Below are 21,664 nucleotides of genomic sequence, written 5' to 3'. Positions count from 1 at the left end.
GAATGTAAATTGGTACAGCCATTATGGAAAACAGGATGGAAGTTCCCCCAAAAATTAAAAATAAGAACTACCATATAATCCAGCAAGCTTCTGGGTATATATCTGTTATATTCTGATTGTTTATGTTCCCACAAAATTGATATGTTTAATGTGATGATAAATTTTCATGCTTAGTGTGATGATAACAGGAGATGGGGCACTTGGAATGTAACTAGCTCATGGGGGTAGTGACCTCATAAATGTGATTAATGCCCTTATATAAGAGGCTCAATAGGAAGTTTAAAAAAATAAAATAAAATAACAAAACAAAACAAATACAAATAACAAAAAACAGATAACAAATAACAAAAACAAAAACAAAAATAAAAGAGGCTCAAGAGAAGACGCTTGTCCCTTTCACCATGTGAGGTTATAGTGAAAAGATAGATGTCTATGAAGAAATGGGCCTTTACTAGATGCTGAATCTGCCAGTGCTTTGGACTTCTCAGCCTCCAGAACTGTAGGAAATAAATTTCTGTTGCTTATAGGCCATGCAACTTATAGTATTTTGTAATAGCACTCCAAACTAAGAAAGAATATTGGTATCAAGAACTGAAGGTGCTGCTGTAGTAAATACCTAACATGTGCAAGCAGTTTTGGAACTGGGTAATAAGTATAGGCTGGAAGTGAGAGATTTGTGCTAGAAAAATCCTGCATTGCTGTGAATGGACCATTAAGGATGATTCTGCTGAAGTTCAGAAATCCTCAATTTTCTTAGTGAATACCTAAGTAGATATACCAATAACTTAGGTTATTGGTAGAAATATGGCTAGTAAAGATCATTCTGATGAGGTCTCACCAGTGAGAAATGAAGAATGTGTTGTTGGACAATGAAAGAACAGAAATCCTTATTATAAAGTGGCAAAGAACTTGGCTGTGTTGTGTTCTTGTTCCAGTGTTTTGTGGAAGGTAGAATTTGTGAGTAATGAATTGGATATCTGGAAGAGGAAATTTATAAGCAAGGTGTTGAAGGTACAGTGTGGCTTCTCTTCACTGCCTATAGTAAAATGTGAGAAGAGAGAAATAAAAATGGATTTGTTAGTTAAAGGGAAGTAGAACTTAAACATTTAGAAAATTCTTAGTCTATCCATATTGGAAAAAGATAAGAAAGCTTTTTCAGAAGAGAAAATGATGTGGCCTATTGATCATGTGATAAAGAAAATTAGTATGGATCAGCCGTCTCAATGGAAGTCATGTGCTATTGATCAAGGCAGTGAGCCATCTAAACAGAAGCAAGGACCTATTGTCCAGGACAATGGAAAAATGACCCCAAAGGCATTTCAGAAATCAGTAGGGCTGACTGCCATCACAGAATGCTAGGGCCCAGGGGATCAGAACAATTTCAAAGGAGGGGCCACTGCTGCTCAGCATTACCTCACATTGCGGACTCTGCTCCCCACACTCTGTTGCCATGCTGCTCGGCTCCCCTAGGTGCAGCTCTAGCAGGCTCTGGTGTGGTGTGTGCTGAGCTCAGCAAAGCTGTGGGGACAGGCAAAACTTTGGAGGCTGGACAACCATCAAAAAGGGTCCAAAAGGCAGGACCTCCATATCAGTGGGCCTTGAGAGCATCAAGCCAAAAAAGATTATTCTTGAGCCATAGGGTTTTGGACTTGCTTGGTAACTGTCACTCCTTTCTTCATTTCTATTTTTCCCTTTCAGACATTTTCTTGAAAACAGTGAGCCTTTGCTTTAGGGAAAATAGTGGTAGTATTTATGGTCAATGATAAAGTTCCTAGATTTTAAGCAAAAATTTTAGACAGCTTGTATCAGCTGCTGTAAGTATATAATGAAATCTGTCATTATTTGATTATCTGCATAACTGAGTCAGTATTTCCAAATGATCAATGCATAGTTGTTGCGGGAAGTCAGGGACCCCAAACGGAGGGACCGGCTGAAGCCATGGCTGAAGAACGTGGATTGTGAAGATTTTATGGACACTTATTACTTCCCCAAATTAATACTTTTATAATTTCTTATGCCTGTCTTTACTGCCATCTCTAAATGTAAGTTGTGAAGATTTCATGGACACTTATCACTACCCCAATCAATACCCTTGTGATTTCCTATGCCTGTCTTTACTGCAATCTCTTAATCCTGTCAGCCGAGGAGGATGTATGTTGCCTCAGGACCCTGTAATAATTGCATTAACTACACAAATTGTACAGCAGGTGTGTTTGAGCAATATGAAATCTGAGCACCTTGAAAAAAGAACAGGATAACAGCAATTGTTCAGGGAATAAGAGAGATAACCTTAAACTCTGACCGCCGGTGAGCCAGGTGGAACAGAGCCATATTTCTCTTCTTTCAAAAGCAAATGGGAGAAATATCACTGAATTCTTTTCCTCAGCATGGAACATCCCTGAGAAAGAGAATGCGCACCTGGGAGTGGGTCTCTGAACTGGCTCCCCGGGGCGTGGTCGTCTCTTATGGTCAAGGCTGCAGAGATGAAATAAACTCCAGTCTCCCATAGCGCTGCCAGGCTTACTAGGAAGAGGAAATTCCTGCCTAATAAATTTTGGTCAGACCAGTTGATCTCAAAACCCTGTCTCCTGATAAGATGTTATCAATGACAATGGAACCCAAAACTTCATTAGCAATTTTAACTTCGCCTCAGTCCTGTGGTCCTGTGATCTCGCCCTGCCTCCGCTTGCCTTGTGATATTCTATTACTCTGTTAAGTACTTGATGTCTGTCACCCCCACCTATTTGCACACTCCCTCCCCTTTTGAAAATCCCTAATAAAAACTTGCTGGTTTTTGTGGCTTGTGGGGCATCACGGATCCTACCAACGTGTGATGTCTCCCCCGGATGCCCAGCTTTAAAATTTCTCTCTTTTGTACTCTGTCCCTTTATTTCTCAAGCCAGCCGACGCTTAGGAAATATAGAAAAGAACCTACGTGATTATCGGGGCAGGTTCCCTGATACATAGTATTATAAAAATCATACATGGGTAAGAAATCTTGCCAGGCACAGTAGCTCACGCCTGTAATCCCGGCACTTTGGGAGGCCGAGGTGGGTGGATCACGAGGTCAGGAGATCGAGACCATCCTGGCGAACACGGTGAAACCCCGTCTCTACTAAAAATACAAAAAATTAGCAGGGCGCAGTGGCGGGCGCCTGTAGTCCCAGCTACTTGGGAGGCTGAGGCAGGAGAATGGCGTGAACCCGGGAGGCAGAGCTTACAGTGAGCCGAGATCGCGCCACTGCACTCTGACCTGGGCAAAAGAGCAAGACTCCGTCTTAAAAAAAAAAAAAAAAAAAGAAATCTTGATCTTGGGAGGGTGTGTGTGTCGAGGAATTTATCCATTTCTTCTAGATTTTCCAGTTTATTTGCATAGAGGTGTTTATAGTATTCTCTGATGGTAGTTTGTATTTCTGTGGGATCGGTGGTGATATCCCCTTTATCATTTTTTATTGCATCTATTTGATTCTTGTCCCACCATTGTATGTTTGACGCTCATAATATACTTGATTTCACTGATTCACAACTGGTAAGCAATTTGCCTCAGAATGAATTGTACCTTAAGTCTCACCCATATCTGATTTAGATGATAATTAGATGAGACTTTGGAGTTACATTTTAAAACTGATGTTAGAACAAGATTTTTGAGGCTACTGGGATGAAAGTAATGTATTTTGCATGTGATAAGGGCATACATTTTGGGGAGCCAGGAACAGAATGTTATGGTCTAAATGATTATGTCCCCCCAAAATTCATATGTTGAAATCCTCACCTCCAATGTGATGGTATAAGGAGGTAGGCCCTAGGGAAGTGATTAGGTCATGGGGGCAGAAGCTCCAGAAATGAAATTAATGCCCTCATAAAAGAGGCTGAAGAGAGACCCCTGAATATACACATTCCACTGAATATATATATATATATTCCAGTGGATAAAGATATATTTCATTTCCTTTAGGTATTAGTCCATTTGGGCTGCTATAAAAATACCATAAACTAGGTGGCTTATAAACGACTATATATATATTCCACTGGAATATATTTTTATCCATTGTGAATAATGCTGCAATGAGCATTATTATAGAAATATCCGCACTCCCAGGCTCACTGCAACACTATTCACAATAGCCAAGATATGGAAATAACCCAAGTGCGTCCATGGACAGATGAATGAATAAAGAAAATGCAGTGCATTATTAACATTCCATTAATAAAGGAACATTATTCAACCTTGAAAAAGAAGTATATCTTGTCGTTTGCAACAATATCGATGAACCCAGAGGACAGTATGCTAAGTAAAGTAAGCTAAGCACAGAAAGACAGGCACTGCTTGATCTCACTTACATGTGGAATTTGATAAAGTAGAATGCACAGAAGCAAAGAATAGAATGTTAATTGCCAGGGACTGGGTGTTGGGGGAAATGGGGAAATGTTGGTCAAAGGGTACAAAACTTTAGTTATGCAGGATGAATAACCTCCTCTGGAGATCTAACATACAGCATGATGACTATACTTAATAATACTGTATTGCATTTTTGCAATTTGCTAAGAGAGTAGACCTTAAATATTCTCACCACACCAAAGAAAATAGTAACCGAGAGGTGCTAGATGTGTTAATTACCTTTATTTAATTATTTCACAATGTATATATATATATATTTTAAAATCACATTATACACATTAAACATATTTTATTTTTATTTATCAATGATACCTTAATAAAGCTCAGGGGAGGGAGGTATTTCTCTAACTATCTTTGCAAAATACAATTCATCCATTAACAAATCACAGTAAATTAGGAAGAATAAAACTTACATTTCGACAAAAACCTATGCCATATTTCTGAAAGCATCTTCCAAATCCTATTAAAAACATCTTTAAATATATTTCTCTCAGCTTCTTCCCTTATATTTTTTATTTTTTCATCATATTTTAATTTTAGCAATTTAATTTCTTTCTCCTTTTCTTCCTCTGATTTATGCTTATCCTCTTCTACTAGTTTAATTTCTTCATTTAATTGGTCAGTGTAGATTTTCCTCAAAACCTCTTCCCGTTGTTTCAGCCTTTCCTCTGTGTCCTTGTATATGTCATCAGAAAAGTAAGCCCCTTCGTTGCACTGCACCATTTTCTCTATCAGCTCCACCAACTCCTGCACTTGACTTTCCTTCTCTGCCTTACTGGTTTTCTTGCTGTTGCTAAAGGCACAGCAGCGGTTCCCGCACTCCTTGACGATGCTTTTTAGGCCCACATCCGCATCTGCTATGAAGTCATGGAAGCTCTGGCCCTCCAACTCTTCTTTGCGAGTGAACAAGATGACCATGTGCTTCATGGCTGACTTCCCAAAGACAGCCTTGATCAATGCAACGGTTTTCTGCTCCTCCTCTGTGTAGCGGCCCAGCAGCAGAACTAGGACAATAGCATGGGGCCCTGGGCAGGAGGAGATGATACAGCGGCTGATTTCCTTGCAGGTGGTGTCCAGGCTCTCCTTGGTGTCAAAGAGCCCTGGAGTGTCCACAACAAGAAGGTCTCTCCCCTGCCATTCCCGGGAAGCTTTTTGACAGTTCTTGGTAACAGCTTGGGCAGCAATTCTAGAATCAAAGACTTCCTCTCCAAGGATGGTGTTCGCTGTTGCACTTTTCCCACTTCCAGTTTTCCCTACCAGAACGATCCTCAGGGAGCGGTCCTCACTCTCAGCCATGCTCACGTCAGGAGGCTCTAGAACTTAGGCACGTACAAGACCTTAAGGAGGGGAAGATAGGGGGAAAAAGCCAGTTTTAGTAAGTGAGATCCATTCCCAACCTTCTTTTCTGCTTTCTCTTTCTTCCTGAAAATTTGTAATATCCTATTATCCATATTAATCACAGTAAAGACAGAAAGATGAAATAGTCTGATTAATATGGGAGAAATAATAGAGAAAGCAGTTAAAGAGTTTCCCCACAAAGTAGTACCAGGTATAGATGGTTTCACAGGTGAATTCTATTAAACCTTTTAAGATCTGATGATCTCAAAGCTACCTAAAACTGCTCCTGGCCATATAAAAAGAAGGAAAAAGTTACATTTTTTTTTCTATGAAGCAAGTATATTGATTCCAAAGGCTGACAAATATTTCATCAATAAAGAAAACTAAAGATGTGTCTCATTTGTGAATACTAATATACAAATCCTAAATAAATTATTAGACACTAATAAATAATAGACTGTGATTAAGTGTGATTTATTTCAGAAATACTATGGTGGGTCAATATGAGAATGTTGATTGTTACAACACATCCCGTTAATAGGTTAAGAAGAAAATTAGCTAGATGCAGGAAAGATATTTTGCCAAATTTAACACTGATTCATGTTTACAGTAGTTTGTAGAACAGAAAAAATATCTATTTCTTTAACATGATTTTATATAAATATAATTTTTTCAATTTTGTCATCTTTTTTTCTGGAACTAAAATAGTTGATTATAAAGTTCATTCGGATGAAGGAAAATGCAAGTTAGCCTAGACAATCAAGGAAAAGAAGAACAGGGGAAGACTAGCTCTACCAGACAATTAAATATTATAATCTCTATAATTAAAGCAGTGTGATATTGGTGAGTGAATAGAGACAGGCCATGAAACAGAAACAGAGAATTCACAAATAGGCCATTGCTCATTTTATGTTCATTTACATTCCATTCAATTACATTAACTTACATTCTGTGAAGCAACACCTCATACCAATGGGAAAGATGATGGACACTTTTATTAGCAACACTGAAATAACTATACCACCATATAATTGGATGCAATTTTAAAAATAAAATTGCCTCCAATTCCTCATGTCATACAAATTCCAAATAGATCAGAAATTTGAATGCAAAAACTATCCCATATAAATAATAAGAGAAACACGGGTAAATTCTTTGTAACCTGGGAGTGGGGAGGATGTTAATAACTAAGGTTTAAAATAGTATAAGGAAAAGACTGATAAGTTTGATTACACAAAAATCCAAAAAATTATGTAAGGCATACAACACCATAGGCAAATTAAAACACAAATATCAAACTAGGAAAACATTTTTTCCGATTTATCTCAAAGAGGGCTACTTTTCCTACTGTATGAAGAATAGCTAAAAGTAAAGAAACAAAAGACCAATGACTTGATAGAAAATCAGGCAAGATATGAACCCACGGCCAAAGAAAAAAATATATAAATTATCCTTGAATACATAAAAAGATATCCAAGTTCATTCACAATAGAGAAAAATAATTAAAAACATAGAAAAAATAAAAAATTCTCAGAGATAACTATTTCTCAACTATAGGTATGGCAAAAATCCATTTCCCAGCATAATCTGGTGGTAAAGGTATGGGGAAAACAGGTAATTTCTTGCATGACTAGTGTGAAGGGGAAAACAACCTAACACCTATAGAGGAGAAGGTAGCAATACCTTGAAAAATTACACATGCATTTACTCTTTGATTATCAATCCCGATTTTAGGATTTATCCCAGAGCTGCACTGACAAAAATACAGAAAGGAATGATGCCCATCAGTGGGGACCAGTTGAATAAACTAAGGAATATTCATACAGAAAAGTACAATCCAACTGCAAAAAGGAATGAGAAATATATCTATATACCAGTATGAAGAGATCTCTGTGATATACTGTTAAGTGAAAAAAGCCAAGTGAAGAAAATAATGTATAGTTTACTACCATTTATATAAGAAGAAGGAACATTAGTTTTATATATATAAATAATTTTTATGTGCATGTGAAAAAGCAATGGCAGAACCATTTGAAAACTAAACAAAAGAATTATTTATATGAAGATGAGAGAAACAAGGTACAAGGGACAGGAACAGAAAATGGTCATTAGACTTCTTTGAATATCCTTTGTTTTTGCAAATTTGATCTTGAGAACATTTAAATAGTTTACATAATTATACAATAAAAATTATATTTTAAAACACCAGTAAAAGTTAAAAGAAACGGAACACATAAACCTAATCGTATCTTGTGTCAAGGATGAACCACACAAAGATTTGTCCTGAAAGGCTTGAAAATGTAGTATTAATAATTTCACTGTGTGTGTGTATGTGTGTGTGTGTGTACTGTTTTGAAGTCCATCTAAAAGGCATAAACCATGGTCAGCCAAGTAGCAGTGAGTGCACTTAATACCCAGATTGTGATCTTCAAATGGTATTTCCCACAAAAGAAATTAGGACTACTAGGAAAAAGTACTGATTCCAGGTCTGGGCCAGTAAACATACAAGTTTAGCCTACAACATCTTTCATACTAGAAAGTAGGGATGCTATCAAAAATTACTTAGTTTTATCAGAAGGACTTGGAAGCTACCTTAAAGAGGTTCCAACTGGACAAAGATGGAATAATTTGAGCATCATTAATAAAGATTATTCCAATGGATTAAAATATACCAAATATATTGAAATCCAGTAGTTGATAACAACACCATCTTCCTGAAAGAAGTTAATTGCTCCCTTTGGAGTATGCTAAGAAAGTGACTCATCATTCTGAACATTGACAACTAAAGGGAAAGAAGCATTTATTTTGTCTTTCATACATCTCATCTTTTAACTATATCTCACAAAAATGAAAGAATCACTGAATGAAAGTTCCTTTGTATATGACTATTCCATCTAATAAATAAATAAAGAATGATAGAATATCATCTTTTGGTAACTTTTAATGAAACAAATTCATTCTAGACAATCATTAACATCTGCTAACATCACAAAAAGAGAGGCACTCAAACATTATGTGCCTTCTAATAGAAGTTTAGGATAGCATCTATGAAGTATTCCCACTAAAAAAACAAAGTCAAACTTTAATCTGATCCAACCTCCCCATTCATATAAATTCACACAAAACACTGGAGCTAGAAGCGAATGTTAAATGACATTGTTAGGATGCAATCAGCAGTATGAATACTGTCCAGTTCTGTTGGACAAAAGACCTTCCCTTCCTTAAACAAAGAAATTTAACACAAAGAAACAAGGAAGGTGAAAACCTACACATTAAGTGAAACATAAGAGATGTCAAACAATTGTAATGCATGAATTTTACTTAGATCCTACCTCAAACAATTTTAAAAATTATGAGATCTTCAGGGAAATCTGAATACAACTGGTAGTATTAAAATTTATAGTTGCCTTTTGAAGCCTGTTTATGAAATTGTGGAAATGTTTTTAAATGGTCTTTATCTTTCAGAGACACATACTCAAATATTTACTGATAAAATGATGTAATATCTGACATTTGCTTCAAAATAATCTGTGATAGAGTTGAGAATAGGAGCAGATATTTGAACAAGACTGGCATAAATTGATAACTGTGAGATTTTAGTATAGGTACATGGAAGTTCCTTATATTATTTTTACCTTTGAATAAGTATAAATTTTTCACAAATAAAAAAATTAACCCATGTATAGTGTAACCACTATCGAGTATAGACTGCATATCAGAACACCCTGATAAAACATGTTTTGTATATCTCGTTTATTCTTCAAAAATACTCTACAGTGAAACTAATTTTATTATTCTAATTTTTTAAATGAGGAAGCTGGTGTGGCTCAAAAATTCTGGGAAACATGCCCCTGGTCACTGTGCTAATAGGTATTGGGCAGAGAAGACATTCGATTCAAAGTCTGTCTGAATCTACCATGCTCACTCTTAACCGTGCACTCTACTGCCTGTTCTTGGCTACTCTCAGGCCATGATTCTAAATTTTCATTGACATGGCACAGAGATAGACCAGTGGAGGGCAAAGGAGATGATCCACGCTTTCTGCAAAAAGGTGAGCTGGGAGCCAGCCTGTTATAAGGGAACCGTGAGGAGGGCTCCGCATTTCTCGTGGACTTTTCCATCTCTCCCATATTGAGAAACCAAACGTGAGAGAGATGGTCAGAAATATCACTCTAAAACTTTCTCAAGTTTTAAACTTTCTCAAGTTTTAAAACTTTCTCAAGTGGTTCCTGGAAGATTCAGAGGACCTCCAGCTAAGAGAAAGGCTGAGAAATGACAAAAGCGTTTACAACAGAGGTGAACAGTTCTAAACTGTGGCCAGACCCACCGGTTCTAGAAAATTTCGTAGCTCCTTGAGATCTAGTTCCCTCTGCTATAAAAAAGGAAAATAAAACCAATCTTGCAGGGTTGTCCTTAGGCTTTCATAGAGTGATTTCTATAAAGGTCTTTTATAGCAACTCTTTTTGTATTGAATGGCGCAGCAGCCCCACATGTTACACTGTTAGGGACACAGCTTGTCTCTGCTTAATGCTGGAAAAAGTCAGCAGACTGAATTCTAGTGTTCCTCTGCCATGAGTGATCTGGGTACCCCTTGGAGAATCATCAAAATCTCTGGGATTGGGATTCTGATTCTTTTTCTGTAAGAAGAGGGACTTAGACAGGTGGACTCTAAATTGCCTGTCACCTTTACAAATCTGTCTTAGGAGCCCTTAATTTCTTATGAAGGTTATCAGGCAACACTCTGTGTCTATCACAACAGCCAGTGAGTGGAGGGTGCACTATGCAGCCATGCGTGTCCTGTTACATATGAGATGCATGGGCTCCATGCAAACAAATCTCCTCACTCCCCTTCTACTCACCCCTCCCACAGCACCTTCCATGCAGTGCTGCTTAGCACAGTGCTTTGTCCCTCCTAAGGGCAGAGTCTACTCCAGCCACACACCCTGTCCTCACTGCCCTTCGCAGCCCAATAGCACCAGACCCTCTTCTCAGCCAGGCTCACCTTCTCTTGAACAAGCTGAATTTTCAGGTTTTCTCCAAGGAGGCTGCTTGAGCTGTTGCTTTTGCTTTTACTGTGAGTTAAAAGTGTCTGTACCGCCACCAAAACCTCTCAGTCAGGAAGCTCAGGCTGGGTGGAGCCACACACAAAAAAATGTTTGTCTTTAAAGAAACAGAAATACGGCTCCATAATCTGGTGATTGCTTCAGTTTTGCCCGGTTGAAACCTTTTGCCCATGGGCCTGCTATAAACACCATTTCCAAAGCTACATTTTTCGCTTCAGGTTATAGTTATGGATGCAAAAGAGCCTTATTAAATGACCCAAATATTGCCTAGAAAACAAGGCACAGGACCTGATTGTCTTCCCAGGGTGGAGTGGGAGGCTGAGGGGTGATTTGGGGAAGAAGAGAGACAGGCATATACCTTGCCGTTTCCAAGCGTAGAGCTGGGGGTTCTTAGTGATTGTATAATATGGGTTTTTTATTATAGTCTTTCAGGAAGGCCTCAAGTTACTCATTCAAAAGTTAACATCACTGAGGCTCAAAGGCAGAGTCTAAATCATTAGGAACCAAGGGAAAAAAAGGAAGGTGAGGCCTGGAAAAATAATCTGCCCATGAACACATAGTTTCTCTAGTTGCTTTTCGTATAATTCTTCCAACTTTGAAAATATGCATGACCTAACAAGTAAAGATGCACCCAAGGAATAGATCCTACATCCCTTCCCCACCTTCCTCTCTACCCCACATCCTCCTACCCCAGTCTCAGGCAGAGACAGATTTTCCAGAATTTACCCAGTGGATGGTTCCAATCTGCTCTGGAGGTTTCTTGAGGTGAGAGGCAGGTTCCCAAAGCTCTCACGGTTGACCAGATATTCCAGTTGGCTACGTAAGAATACTATGTTTAGAGTTCCAAGCCCACAGCCGCTGTCGCGGCCTTGCCACCCTCCAGCGCCCCACGCCAGGAGTGGGCCTAGAGCGCTCGCCTTGCCCCTCTGTGATCCGGGCTCCGGCACCCGCCCAGGTCCGCACCACTGGCAGCCTGCAGGGAGTCGCTGGCCGTCGTCGCCGCTAAGTAGGATATATCTGCATCTTCAAAGGAAGATAAAACAAAAGGCTTCTTTGGAATATTTGGATTTTTGTCACTTTCTGTGAGCTTTAGTTCAAGAACACAAGTTGAATCACTCAAACATGAAAAACAAGTCTGAAACCAGTATCCATCAATACTTGGTCGAAGAGCCAACCCTTTCCTGGTCGCCTCCACCCACTAGAGCCAGTGAAGTAGTATGTTCTGCCAACGTTTCTCACTACGAGCTCCAAGTAGAAATAGGAAGAGGATTTGACAAGTTGACTTCTGTCCATCTAGCATGGCATACTCCTACGGGAACGCTGGTAACTACAAAAATTACAAATCTGGAAAACGGCAATAAAGAACGCCTGAAAGTTTTACAGAAAGCCATGATTCTATCCCACTTTTTCCGGCATCCCAATATTACAACTTATTGGACAGTTTTCACTGTTGGCAGCTGGCTTTGGGTTATTTCTCCATTTATGGCCTATGGTTCAGCAAGTCAACTCTTGAGGACCTATTTTCCTGAAGGAATGAGTAAAACTTTAATAAGAAACATTCTCTTTGGAGCAGTGAGAGGATTGAACTATCTCTACCAATATGGCTGTATTCACAGGAGAATTAAAGCCAGCCATATACTCATTTCTGGTGATGGCCTAGTGACCCTCTCTGGCCTGTCCCATCTGCATAGTTTGGTTAAGCATGGACAGAGGCATAGGGCTGTGTATGATTTCCCACAGTTCAGCACATTAGTGCAGCCATGGCTGAGTCCAGAACTACTGAGACAGGATTTACATGGGTATAATGTGAAGTCAGATATTTACAGTGTTGGGATTACAACATGTGAATTAGCCAGTGGGCAGGTGCCTTTCCAGGACGTGCATAGAACTCAGATGCTGTTAACAGAAACTGAAAGGTCCACCTTATAGCCCATTGGATATCAGTATTTTCCCTCAATCAGAATCCAAAATGAAAAACTCCCGGTCAGGTGTAGACTCTGGGATTGGAGCAAGTGTGCTTGTCTCCAGTGGAACTCACACAGTAAATAGTGACCGATTACACACACCATCCTCAAAAACCTTCTCTCCTGCCTTCTTTAGCTGGGTACAGCTGTGTTTGCAACAAGATCCGGAGAAAAGGCCATCAGCAAGCAGTTTATTGTCCCATGTTTTCTTCAAACAGATGAAAGAAGAAAGCCAGGATTCGGTACTTTCACTGTTGCCTCCTGCTTATAACAAGCCATCAATATCACTGCCTCCGGTGTTACCTTGGACTGAGCCAGAATGTGGTTTTCCTGATGAAAAAGATTCATATTGGGAATTCTAGGGCTGGCAAATCATCTTATGTCCTATATACTTGACACTTTCTCCTTGCTGCTTTTTCTTCTGTATTGCTAGGTACAAATACCAGACTTATACTTGAAAATACAGTTGGTGCACTGGAGAATCTATTCAAATCACTCTGTTCAAAGGGGCATCAGTTTGTAGTCCCTTTGGTTCACACAGAGTGCTATGACAACTCCAAGGAAACATCAGAACTACTAACCTAGCTAGTTAGTGTTATTTATTCGGGAAATTTTTCTAAGCTGTGGCTAACTGTCTTGATCTCTCAATATAATTTTTGAGCCAGTTAATTTTTTCAATATTTTGCTGTCCTCTTGGGAATGGTCCCTCAAAGGATAGTGCTTCTAAGTACATCTTCTTCTCCCAGATTGTCTGGCCTTTTTAATGAGCTATTGTTAAACCAACAGGCTAGTTTATCTTGCATCAGACCCTTTTATGGTAGAGGGAAAATGTCTTTACTTTCCCTTTTTCTTCTGTAAATACTTATGGTAACATCTAACTCAGCCTCACTCACATTAAGTGATTCACTTGAAATGTATTAAAAAAGAATACTGTGTTTAAAAATAAAAATAAAAAAAGAGCATTATGTTTTTGATTTTGTGTGTATGTGTATGTGTGTGTGTGCACAAAACTCGGAGCTTTTCTTCTGCCGCCATGATGCTAAATCAATGCAAAGCTTAACTTATTAAGATAGTGCACAAATAATAACAGGAGATGAAAGGTATAGTACTGTCCTAGCTCTTACACAGATTATGTAACCTTGGCGTATCAGCTTCCTATTGCTATCATGACAAATTACCAAAAATGTAGTGGCCTAAAACAACATAAAATTTTCCTCTTACAGTTCTGGAAGTCAGAAGTCCAAAATGAGTGTTATGGGGATAAAATCAGGCTAATTAGCAGGGTACCTTCTAGAGGTTCCATGAGAGAATCTGTTCCTGGCCTCTTCCAGCATCTCTATGCTACTAGTGTTCTTTGGCTTGTGGCCACATCGCACCAATCTCTCCTGCCATCTTCACATTGTCTTCCTTCTTTGACTTTCTTGTTTCCCCCTTAGAAAGATCTTTGTGTTTACATTTAAACCCACCTAGATAATCCAGGATAATCTCCTCACTGTGAAAGCCTTAATTTAATCACATCTGCAAAGACTGTTCTGCTATATAAAGCAACAGTCACTTGTTCCTCCCAATATCAAGTCTGTATTAGTTTCCGGGGCTGCTGTAACAAATTACCACAAACTGGGTAGCTTAAAACAAGAAAAAATTATCATCTCACAGTTCTTGAGGCCACAAGGTGTCAACAGGGCCACACTCTCTCTGAAGACTCTAGGGGAGGATCCTTCCTTGCCTCTTTCTGGCTTCTAGTGGTTTCTGGCAATCCTTGCTACTCTTTGACTTGTAGATGCATCCTTCCAATCTCTGCCTCCAGAGTTACACGGTTTTCTCCCCTGTGTGCTTATTCAAATTTCACTCATTTTCTAAGGAAAAAAGTCATTGGATTAGAAGAGCTTGCCCCAAAGCCTCATCTTAATATGATTACATCACAAAGACTATTCCCAAATAAGGTCACATTCTCAAGTCCTAGGGGTTAGATCTTGAACATTTCTTTTAGTGGATACAATTCTAAATTGTGATAGAAAATTGGTGGTTAAATAAAAAAGGACAGTGTATGCATTTTGAGAGTGAAACACCCTAGGTCTCTTCCTTTGCAGTCCTAGTTGCAATGAATTGGTGAAGCCCATGCGGACAGTCCATGTCATGGTAGTTGGGAAGTTCTTACTGCATAAGGTTTAGCATCCTTATTGCTTAGCCTGGAATTCAGCTATTGTTATAGTGTTTCAATTTTTCTTTCTGGGCCAAATCTTCCTATATTCCTCTCCTTGAGAGGCAACTTAGTGTTTCAGTGCAGCTCTGCTTACCTAAAATTCCAATCACAGTTCCTGTTAATACCTATTTTACATAGCTGAAGGAGACAGAGGTATAAAGGCAGTTTCTGAAATACCACAGGTGCTCAGCAAATGCTTTTAATGATCCTGTCTTAGTCTGTGTTGACTGCTATAACAAAATACTGTAGAATGAGTAATTTATAAGCAACAGAAATTTGTTTCTCACAGTTCTGGAGGCTGAGAAATCCAAGATCAAAGTATTGACAGGTTTGTTATCTGGTGATGGCGTGTTTCCTGATTCATAGATGGTGCCTTCTTGCTGTGTCCCCACATGGTGGAAGGGGCGGGGAGCCTCTCTCTAGCCTGTTATAAGGGCACTAACTCCATTCACGAGGGCTCCACCATGATGACCTAAGTACCTCCCAAAGGCCCTACCTCTTAATACCATCACTTCAGGATTAGGTTTCAATACATGAATTTGGAAGAGGATACACAAACATTCAGACCCCAGCAGATCCCTCCTCAAGTCATTTAATCTTCTCTGTGTCTCATAGTCCCACTACTGAGGCTTTGCTTGTGGTATTTCTCTGTGTTTCCTGTTAAAGTAAAATTAGGAAAAAAAAAAAAAAAGCAAGGTCATGACTTTCATGCAAATTTAAAATACATGCATGTAAAAGATTTTACTTAACTTATTGATTAATGAGAAAACCAGTAAGATATTATAATTAGTTCAAAGGACATTTGAGAATCTTGGGTAATTTGTAGGGGGATAAGGTTTCCCTTGTGCCCATTTAATGACTGTTCCTAAGATGGTCATTGTATTAGCCCGTTCTTGCACTCCTATAAAGAAATTCCTGCAACTGGGTAATTTATAAAGAAATGAGGTGTAATTGGCTCACAGTTCCACAGGCTGTGCAGGAAGCATGATGGCTTCTTGGGAGACCTCAGGAAACTTTCAATATGATGGAAGGAAAAGGGGAAGCATGCACATCTTACAAGGCTGGAGCAGGAGCAAGAGTGGAAGGCGGCAGTGCTACACACTTTTAAACAACCAGATCTCATGAGAACTTACCCACTATCGCAAGAACAGCATCAAGGGATGGTGCCAAACTGTTCCTGAAGGACCACCCCCATGACCCAATCACCTCCTACCAGGCCCCACCTCCAATATTGGGGATTACAATCTGGCATGAGATTTGGGCGGGGACACAGACCTAAACCATATCAGCCATAAAATGTAATTTTGGGGTATACGTTCTGCCAGACAAAAAAATTATTTACTTGTCTATAAGCAAAATTGCAAGTTACCTCTCAACAGAGTTGAGTATCTTAGACAGTAGTCAAGCCTCGCATCACACAGAAAGAATACCCAATAATCTCTTTTGCTTATTTCCACATGTTGGATCATTTTAATGTCATTTTCTACCTTGTGATCATACATAATCTCCAACAATTATTCTTGATCCCTCAACGCCATTATTATGTACAGCTTGGTTATTTACATATATACAGCAAGAGTTTTAATTAGCCAGATAGGCCTTCCTAAGCTTGCTCAGGAAATCCAGAGCCTAACAGCATTAAATAACTACCAATGCCAAAGAATGAACTTCTATTTGGAAATTTTCAAAATGAATCTTGAAAAGTTCTATTATTTGTTTTTCTATCACAAATGTAGAAAACCAAGACAAAGACACTTTTTCCAATAGATTTTACATGCAGTTCTTATAAATGTAGGTGAATTTTCCTTTTTTGTGAGGTCTCCAAAATTTGCAGAGGTTCCCAGCGTGACAGGTAGTGGACTGACTTACTGCCTGTGAGATGAGGAGCCTAGATGACAGGTACCACGTTAATTTTCTTGGGAGGGTTTTGGAGGGTTTTGGAGGCATTAGCCTCACATAGAATGTTAATCACTATTCCTCAGTAGTGGCCTTATTGTACCTGATTAAGTGAAAACCACTCTCAGACATCACACTCTAGATATGGCCCTAGTGCCGGTGTCCCTGGCTGCCTTCATCACCCGTCATCTATCCGACGGTCCAGATAGAAGACAAACTGGGTCAGGCCCAATGTCTGTACCCACATTGATCCCTGCCTGAAGGAAGGTATGTTTTGTAGCAAAGGCTTATGATTTTGCCTTTTTTGAAGACTTAGGAGGGAAGTGTTTTCAGATACACAGGCAGAGGAGGAGCTGCTGAACCATGAATCAACAGCATCTGAGAACTTTCATATCTGCTAATAAGGCACAGTCCTTTCTTGGAATTGGAGGCTGAGGCTGTCTGCAGTGCATAGGTAGCATGAGGTAAGTGCTTTCCAAGCCCGCCAACTCTGTCTCTCCCTTTAGGGCCTTCAGTTCTATTTATGTATCTGGACACCTATGATGTGAAATTGTATAATACGTGAGCTTAAGGAGACCAAACCACGATCCTGGGACTGACATCAAGAGTATTACCATTACCATTACTATTGCTGACACCACTGCTACTAGCCGACACTTGCTGATCACTTACTGTATGCTGAGTACCCTTCTCACCCCTTTATAGATACTACAGGCACACCTCAGAGATATTGCAAGTTCAATGCCAGCAACTGCAATAAAGCAAATGTAACTATAAAAAGAGCCACATGAATTTTTTGGTTTCTCAGGGCATATAAAAGTTATGTTTATACTACACCGTAATCTATTACATGTGCAATAGCATTATGTCTAGAAAACAATATATGCGCTTTAATTTAAAAATACTTTATTGCTGAAAGATGCTAACAATCCTCCGAGCCTTCAGTGAGTCATAATCTTTCTGCTGGTGGAGGGTCTTGCCTCAGTATTGATAGCTGCTGATTGATCAAGATGGTGATTGCTGAAGGCTGGGGTGGCTGTAGCAATTTCCTAAACTAAGATAACAATGAGGTTTGTCACATAGAATGACTCTTCCTCTCACAAAATGTTTCTCTGTAGCATGTGTGATGCTGTTTGATCGCATTTTAAGCATAGTAGAACTTGTTTCAAAATTGGAGTCAATCTTCTCAAACCCTGCTGCTGTTTATCAAGTTTATTTAATATTCTAAATCCTTTGTTGTCAGTTCAATAATGTTCACAGTATCTTCGCCAAAAGTAGTTTTTTTTTTTTTTGAGATGAAGAAGGAGATTTTATTTATTTTTTATTTCAATAGGTTTTGGGGGGTCGGGTAGTGTTTGGCTACAGGGATAGGTTCTGTAGTGGTGATTTCTGAGATTTTGGTGCCATCACCTGAGCAGTGTACACTGTGCCCAGTGTGTAGGCTTTTATTCTTCACCTCCCTCCCACCCTTTCCCCAAGTCCCCAAAGTCCATTGTATCATTCTTATGCCTTTTCATTCTCATAGTGTCATTTCCATCTCAAGAAATCAGTTTCTTTTCTCATCCATAAGAAGCAGCTCCTCATCCATTCAAGTTTTATCATGAGATTGCAGCAATTCAGTCACATCTTCAGCCTACATTCTTCTTTTGTTGTTGTTAGAGACAGGGTCTCACTCTGTCACCCAGGCTTGAGTACAGTAGTGTGATCATAGCTCGCTGCAGCCTTGAGCTCCTGGGCTCAAGTGATGCTCACACCTCAGCTTCCCAAGCAGCTGGGACTACAGGCACACACCACCATGCCTTACTAATTATTTTTTTTTTGTCGAGATAGGATCTCACTGTGTTGCCCAGTGTGGTCTCAAACTCCTAGTTTCAAGTGATCCTCCTGCCTTGGCCTCCCAAAGTGCTAGGATTACAGGCATGAGCCAACACACCTGGCCTCCACTTCTAATTCTACTTCTCTTGCTACCTCCACCACATCTGTAGTGATTCCCTCCAATGAAGTCTCGAACCCCTCCAAGTCATCTATGAGGGTTGGAATCAACTTCTTCCAAACTGTTGTTAACATTAATATTTTTATCTCCTCTCATGAATCATGAATGTTGTTAATGGTATCTAGAATGGTGAATCCTTCCCAGAAAGTTTTCAATTTACTTTGCCCAGGTTTATCAGAAGAATCACTATTTATGGCAACTATAGCCTTATAAAATATATTTCTTAAATAATAAGGCTCAAAAGTCAAAATTATCCTTGATCCATGGGCTGCAGAAGGGATGTTGTATTAGCAGGCATGAAATCTCCTTGTATATCTCCATAAGAGATCTTGGGTGACCAAATGCTTTGTCAATGAGCAGTAATATTTTGAAAGGAATATTTTTTTCTAAACAGAAGTATCAACAGTGGGCTTAAAATATTCAGTAAGCGGTGGGGGGGTCAGCCCCCCACCCGGCCAGCTGCCCCGTCCGAGAGGGAGGTGGGGGGGTCAGCCCCCCGCCCGGCCAGCTGCCCCGTCCGGGAGGGAGGTGCGGGGGTCAGCCCCCTGCCCGGCCAGCTGCCCCGTCCGGGAGGGAGGTGGGGGGGTCAGCCCCCCGCCCGGCCAGCTGCCCCATCCGGGAGGTGAGGGGCGCCTCTGCCCGGCCGCCCCTACTGGGAAGTGAGGAGCCCCTCTGCCCGGCCACCACCCCGTCTGGGGTGTACCCAACAGCTCATTGAGAACAGGCCATGATAACAATGGCGGTTTTGTGGAATAGAAAAGGGGGAAAGGTGGGGAAAAGATTGAGAAATCGGATGGTTGCTGTGTCTGTGTAGAAAGAGGTAGACATGGGAGACTTTTCATTTTGTTCTGTACTAAGAAAAATTCTTCTGCCTTGGGATCCTGTTGATCTATGACCTTACCCCCAACCCTGTGCTCTCTGAAACACGTGCTGTGTCCACTCAGGGTTAAATGGATTAAGGGCGGTGCAAGATGTGGTTTGTTAAACAGATGCTTGAAGGCAGCAGGCTCCTTAAGAGTCATCACCACTCCCTAATCTCAAGTACCCAGGGACACAAACACTGCGGAAGGCCGCAGGGTCCTCTGCCTAGGAAAACCAGAGACCTTTGTTCACTTGTTTATCTGCTGACCTTCCCTCCACTATTGTCCTATGACCCTGCCAAATCCCCCTCTGCGAGAAACACCCAAGAATGATCAATAAAAAAAGAAAAAAGAAAAAAAAATTCAGTAAGCCATGCTATAAACAGATATGCTGTCATCAGGCTTTGTTGTTCCATTTATAGAGCACAGGAAGAATAGATTGAACATAATTCTTAAAAGCTCTAAGGTTTTTTGGAATGGTAAGTGAGCATTGACTTCAACTTAAAGTCATCAGCTGCATCAGCCCCTAATGAGAGAGTCAGCCTGCCCTTTGCAGCTTTGGAGCCAGGCATTGACTTCTCCACTCAGGCAATGAAAGTCCTGGATGTATAATCTTCCTACAAAAGTCTGCTTTGTCTCCATTGAAAATCTGTTGTTTATTGTAGCCACCTTCATCAGTGAGCTAAATTAGATCCCCTGGATAACTTGCTGCAGCTTCTCCATCAGCACTTGCTGCTTCGCCTTCCACTTTTATGTAATGGGGACAGGTCATTTCCTTAAACCTCATGAACCAACATCTGCTAGCTTCAAACTTATTTCCTGCAGCTTCCTCACCTCTATCAGACTTTATAAAATTCTGGGGTCCTTGCTCTGAATTAGACTGTGGCTTAAGGGAATGTTGTGGCTGGCTTAATCTTCTATCCAGACCAATAAAACTTTCTTCATATCAGCAGTAGGGCTGTTCAGCTTTCTTATCATTCATATATTCACTGGAGTAGCACTTTTAATTTCCTTCAATTACTTTTCCTTTGCATTCAAACTTGGCTAATTGTTTGGTGCAAGAGGTCTAGCTTTTGGCCTGTCTCAGCTTTTCACATACCTGCCCCACTAAGCTTCATCATTTCTAGCTTTTGGTTGAAGGTGAGAAATGTGCAACTCTGCCTTGCATTTGAACACTTAGAGGCCCCTGTAGTGTTATTAATTGACTTGATTTCAATATTGTTGTGTCAGGGAATAGGGAAGCCTGAGGCAAGGGTGAGAGACAAGGGGACAGCTGCATGGTGGAGCAGTCAGAACACACAATGATCAACTAAGTTCATCACCTTCTAAGGCGCAGATTGTGGCACCCCAAAACAATTACAATAGGGACATCATAGATCACTGATCCCAAATCATCAGGACAGATGATAACGAAAACGTTTGAAATACTGTGAGAATTGTCAAAAAGTGACACAGACACAAAAAAGTGAACACTTGCTGTTGGGAAAATGGCACCAACAGACTTGTTTGATGCAGGGTTACCACAAATCTTCAATTTGTAAAAAGCACATCATCCACAAAGTGCAATGAAATGAGGTACAATAAAGTGACGTGCACCTGTACATCCTTCCTCATTCCTCATCCCACACATCTGGCCCAGATGGGACATGAAAATCTCACTGATGAGAGAAGCAGCTGTGGCTTTCTCCGAAGGTCATTTGAGACACTACCTGAGACTGTTCCTCGGGGACTTTTCATTTGCCAGGTCTCTCTGACTCTGCAGGTGCCTTCAACCCACTCCCTTTTACTCTACCCTTTCCAAACTCAGATCCTTTTGCAGAAGTATTTAACTTTTGTCATCAATTTATATACACCAAGACAAAAAAAAGTGTTACCTTTAAAGACAGACGTAGGAAATTAAGGTGTGCAAACAGACCTTTGAATCCTATGAGGAGCAGGCAGACAATTG

At 40.0% G+C, this 21,664-nt stretch overlaps 1 protein-coding gene and 1 pseudogene across 3 annotated transcripts; one reads left to right on the top strand and one right to left on the bottom strand.

The window, feature by feature from the left end:
• Positions 1-4,599: 4,599 nt before the first annotated feature.
• On the bottom strand, positions 4,600-11,803 carry GIMAP7 (GTPase, IMAP family member 7). Of its 3 annotated transcripts, none has more exons than XM_034965235.3 (3): positions 11,527-11,799; positions 10,740-10,897; positions 4,600-5,736 (listed from the first exon to the last, which is right to left on the bottom strand). In XM_034965235.3, exon 3 carries the CDS (start codon positions 5,693-5,695, stop codon positions 4,793-4,795), a length of 903 nt encoding a protein of 300 aa, XP_034821126.1. In that variant the 5' UTR covers positions 5,696-5,736; positions 10,740-10,897; positions 11,527-11,799; the 3' UTR covers positions 4,600-4,792. The 3 variants fall into 3 exon arrangements, with proteins under 3 accessions (XP_034821126.1, XP_003815098.1, XP_034821127.1); XM_003815050.4 differs by having other exon boundaries at positions 10,740-10,865; XM_034965236.3 differs by lacking the exon at positions 10,740-10,897 and having other exon boundaries at positions 11,527-11,803.
• Positions 9,765-13,153, top strand: LOC100984541 (STE20-related kinase adapter protein beta-like; annotated as a pseudogene).
• Positions 13,154-21,664: the final 8,511 nt, after the last annotated feature.

This window comes from Pan paniscus, chromosome 6, assembly GCF_029289425.2.
Source record: "Pan paniscus chromosome 6, NHGRI_mPanPan1-v2.0_pri, whole genome shotgun sequence".
Classification (NCBI taxonomy): domain Eukaryota; kingdom Metazoa; phylum Chordata; class Mammalia; order Primates; family Hominidae; genus Pan; species Pan paniscus.
Note: the sequence above shows the minus strand (reverse complement) of the source record. Positions and strands in the feature narration are given on the sequence as shown.

Coding starts and splice junctions, on each gene's coding strand:
- GIMAP7 (XM_034965236.3), bottom strand. CDS start 5,695: ATGGCTGAGAGTGAGGACCGCTCCCTGAGGATCGTTCTGGTAGGGAAA.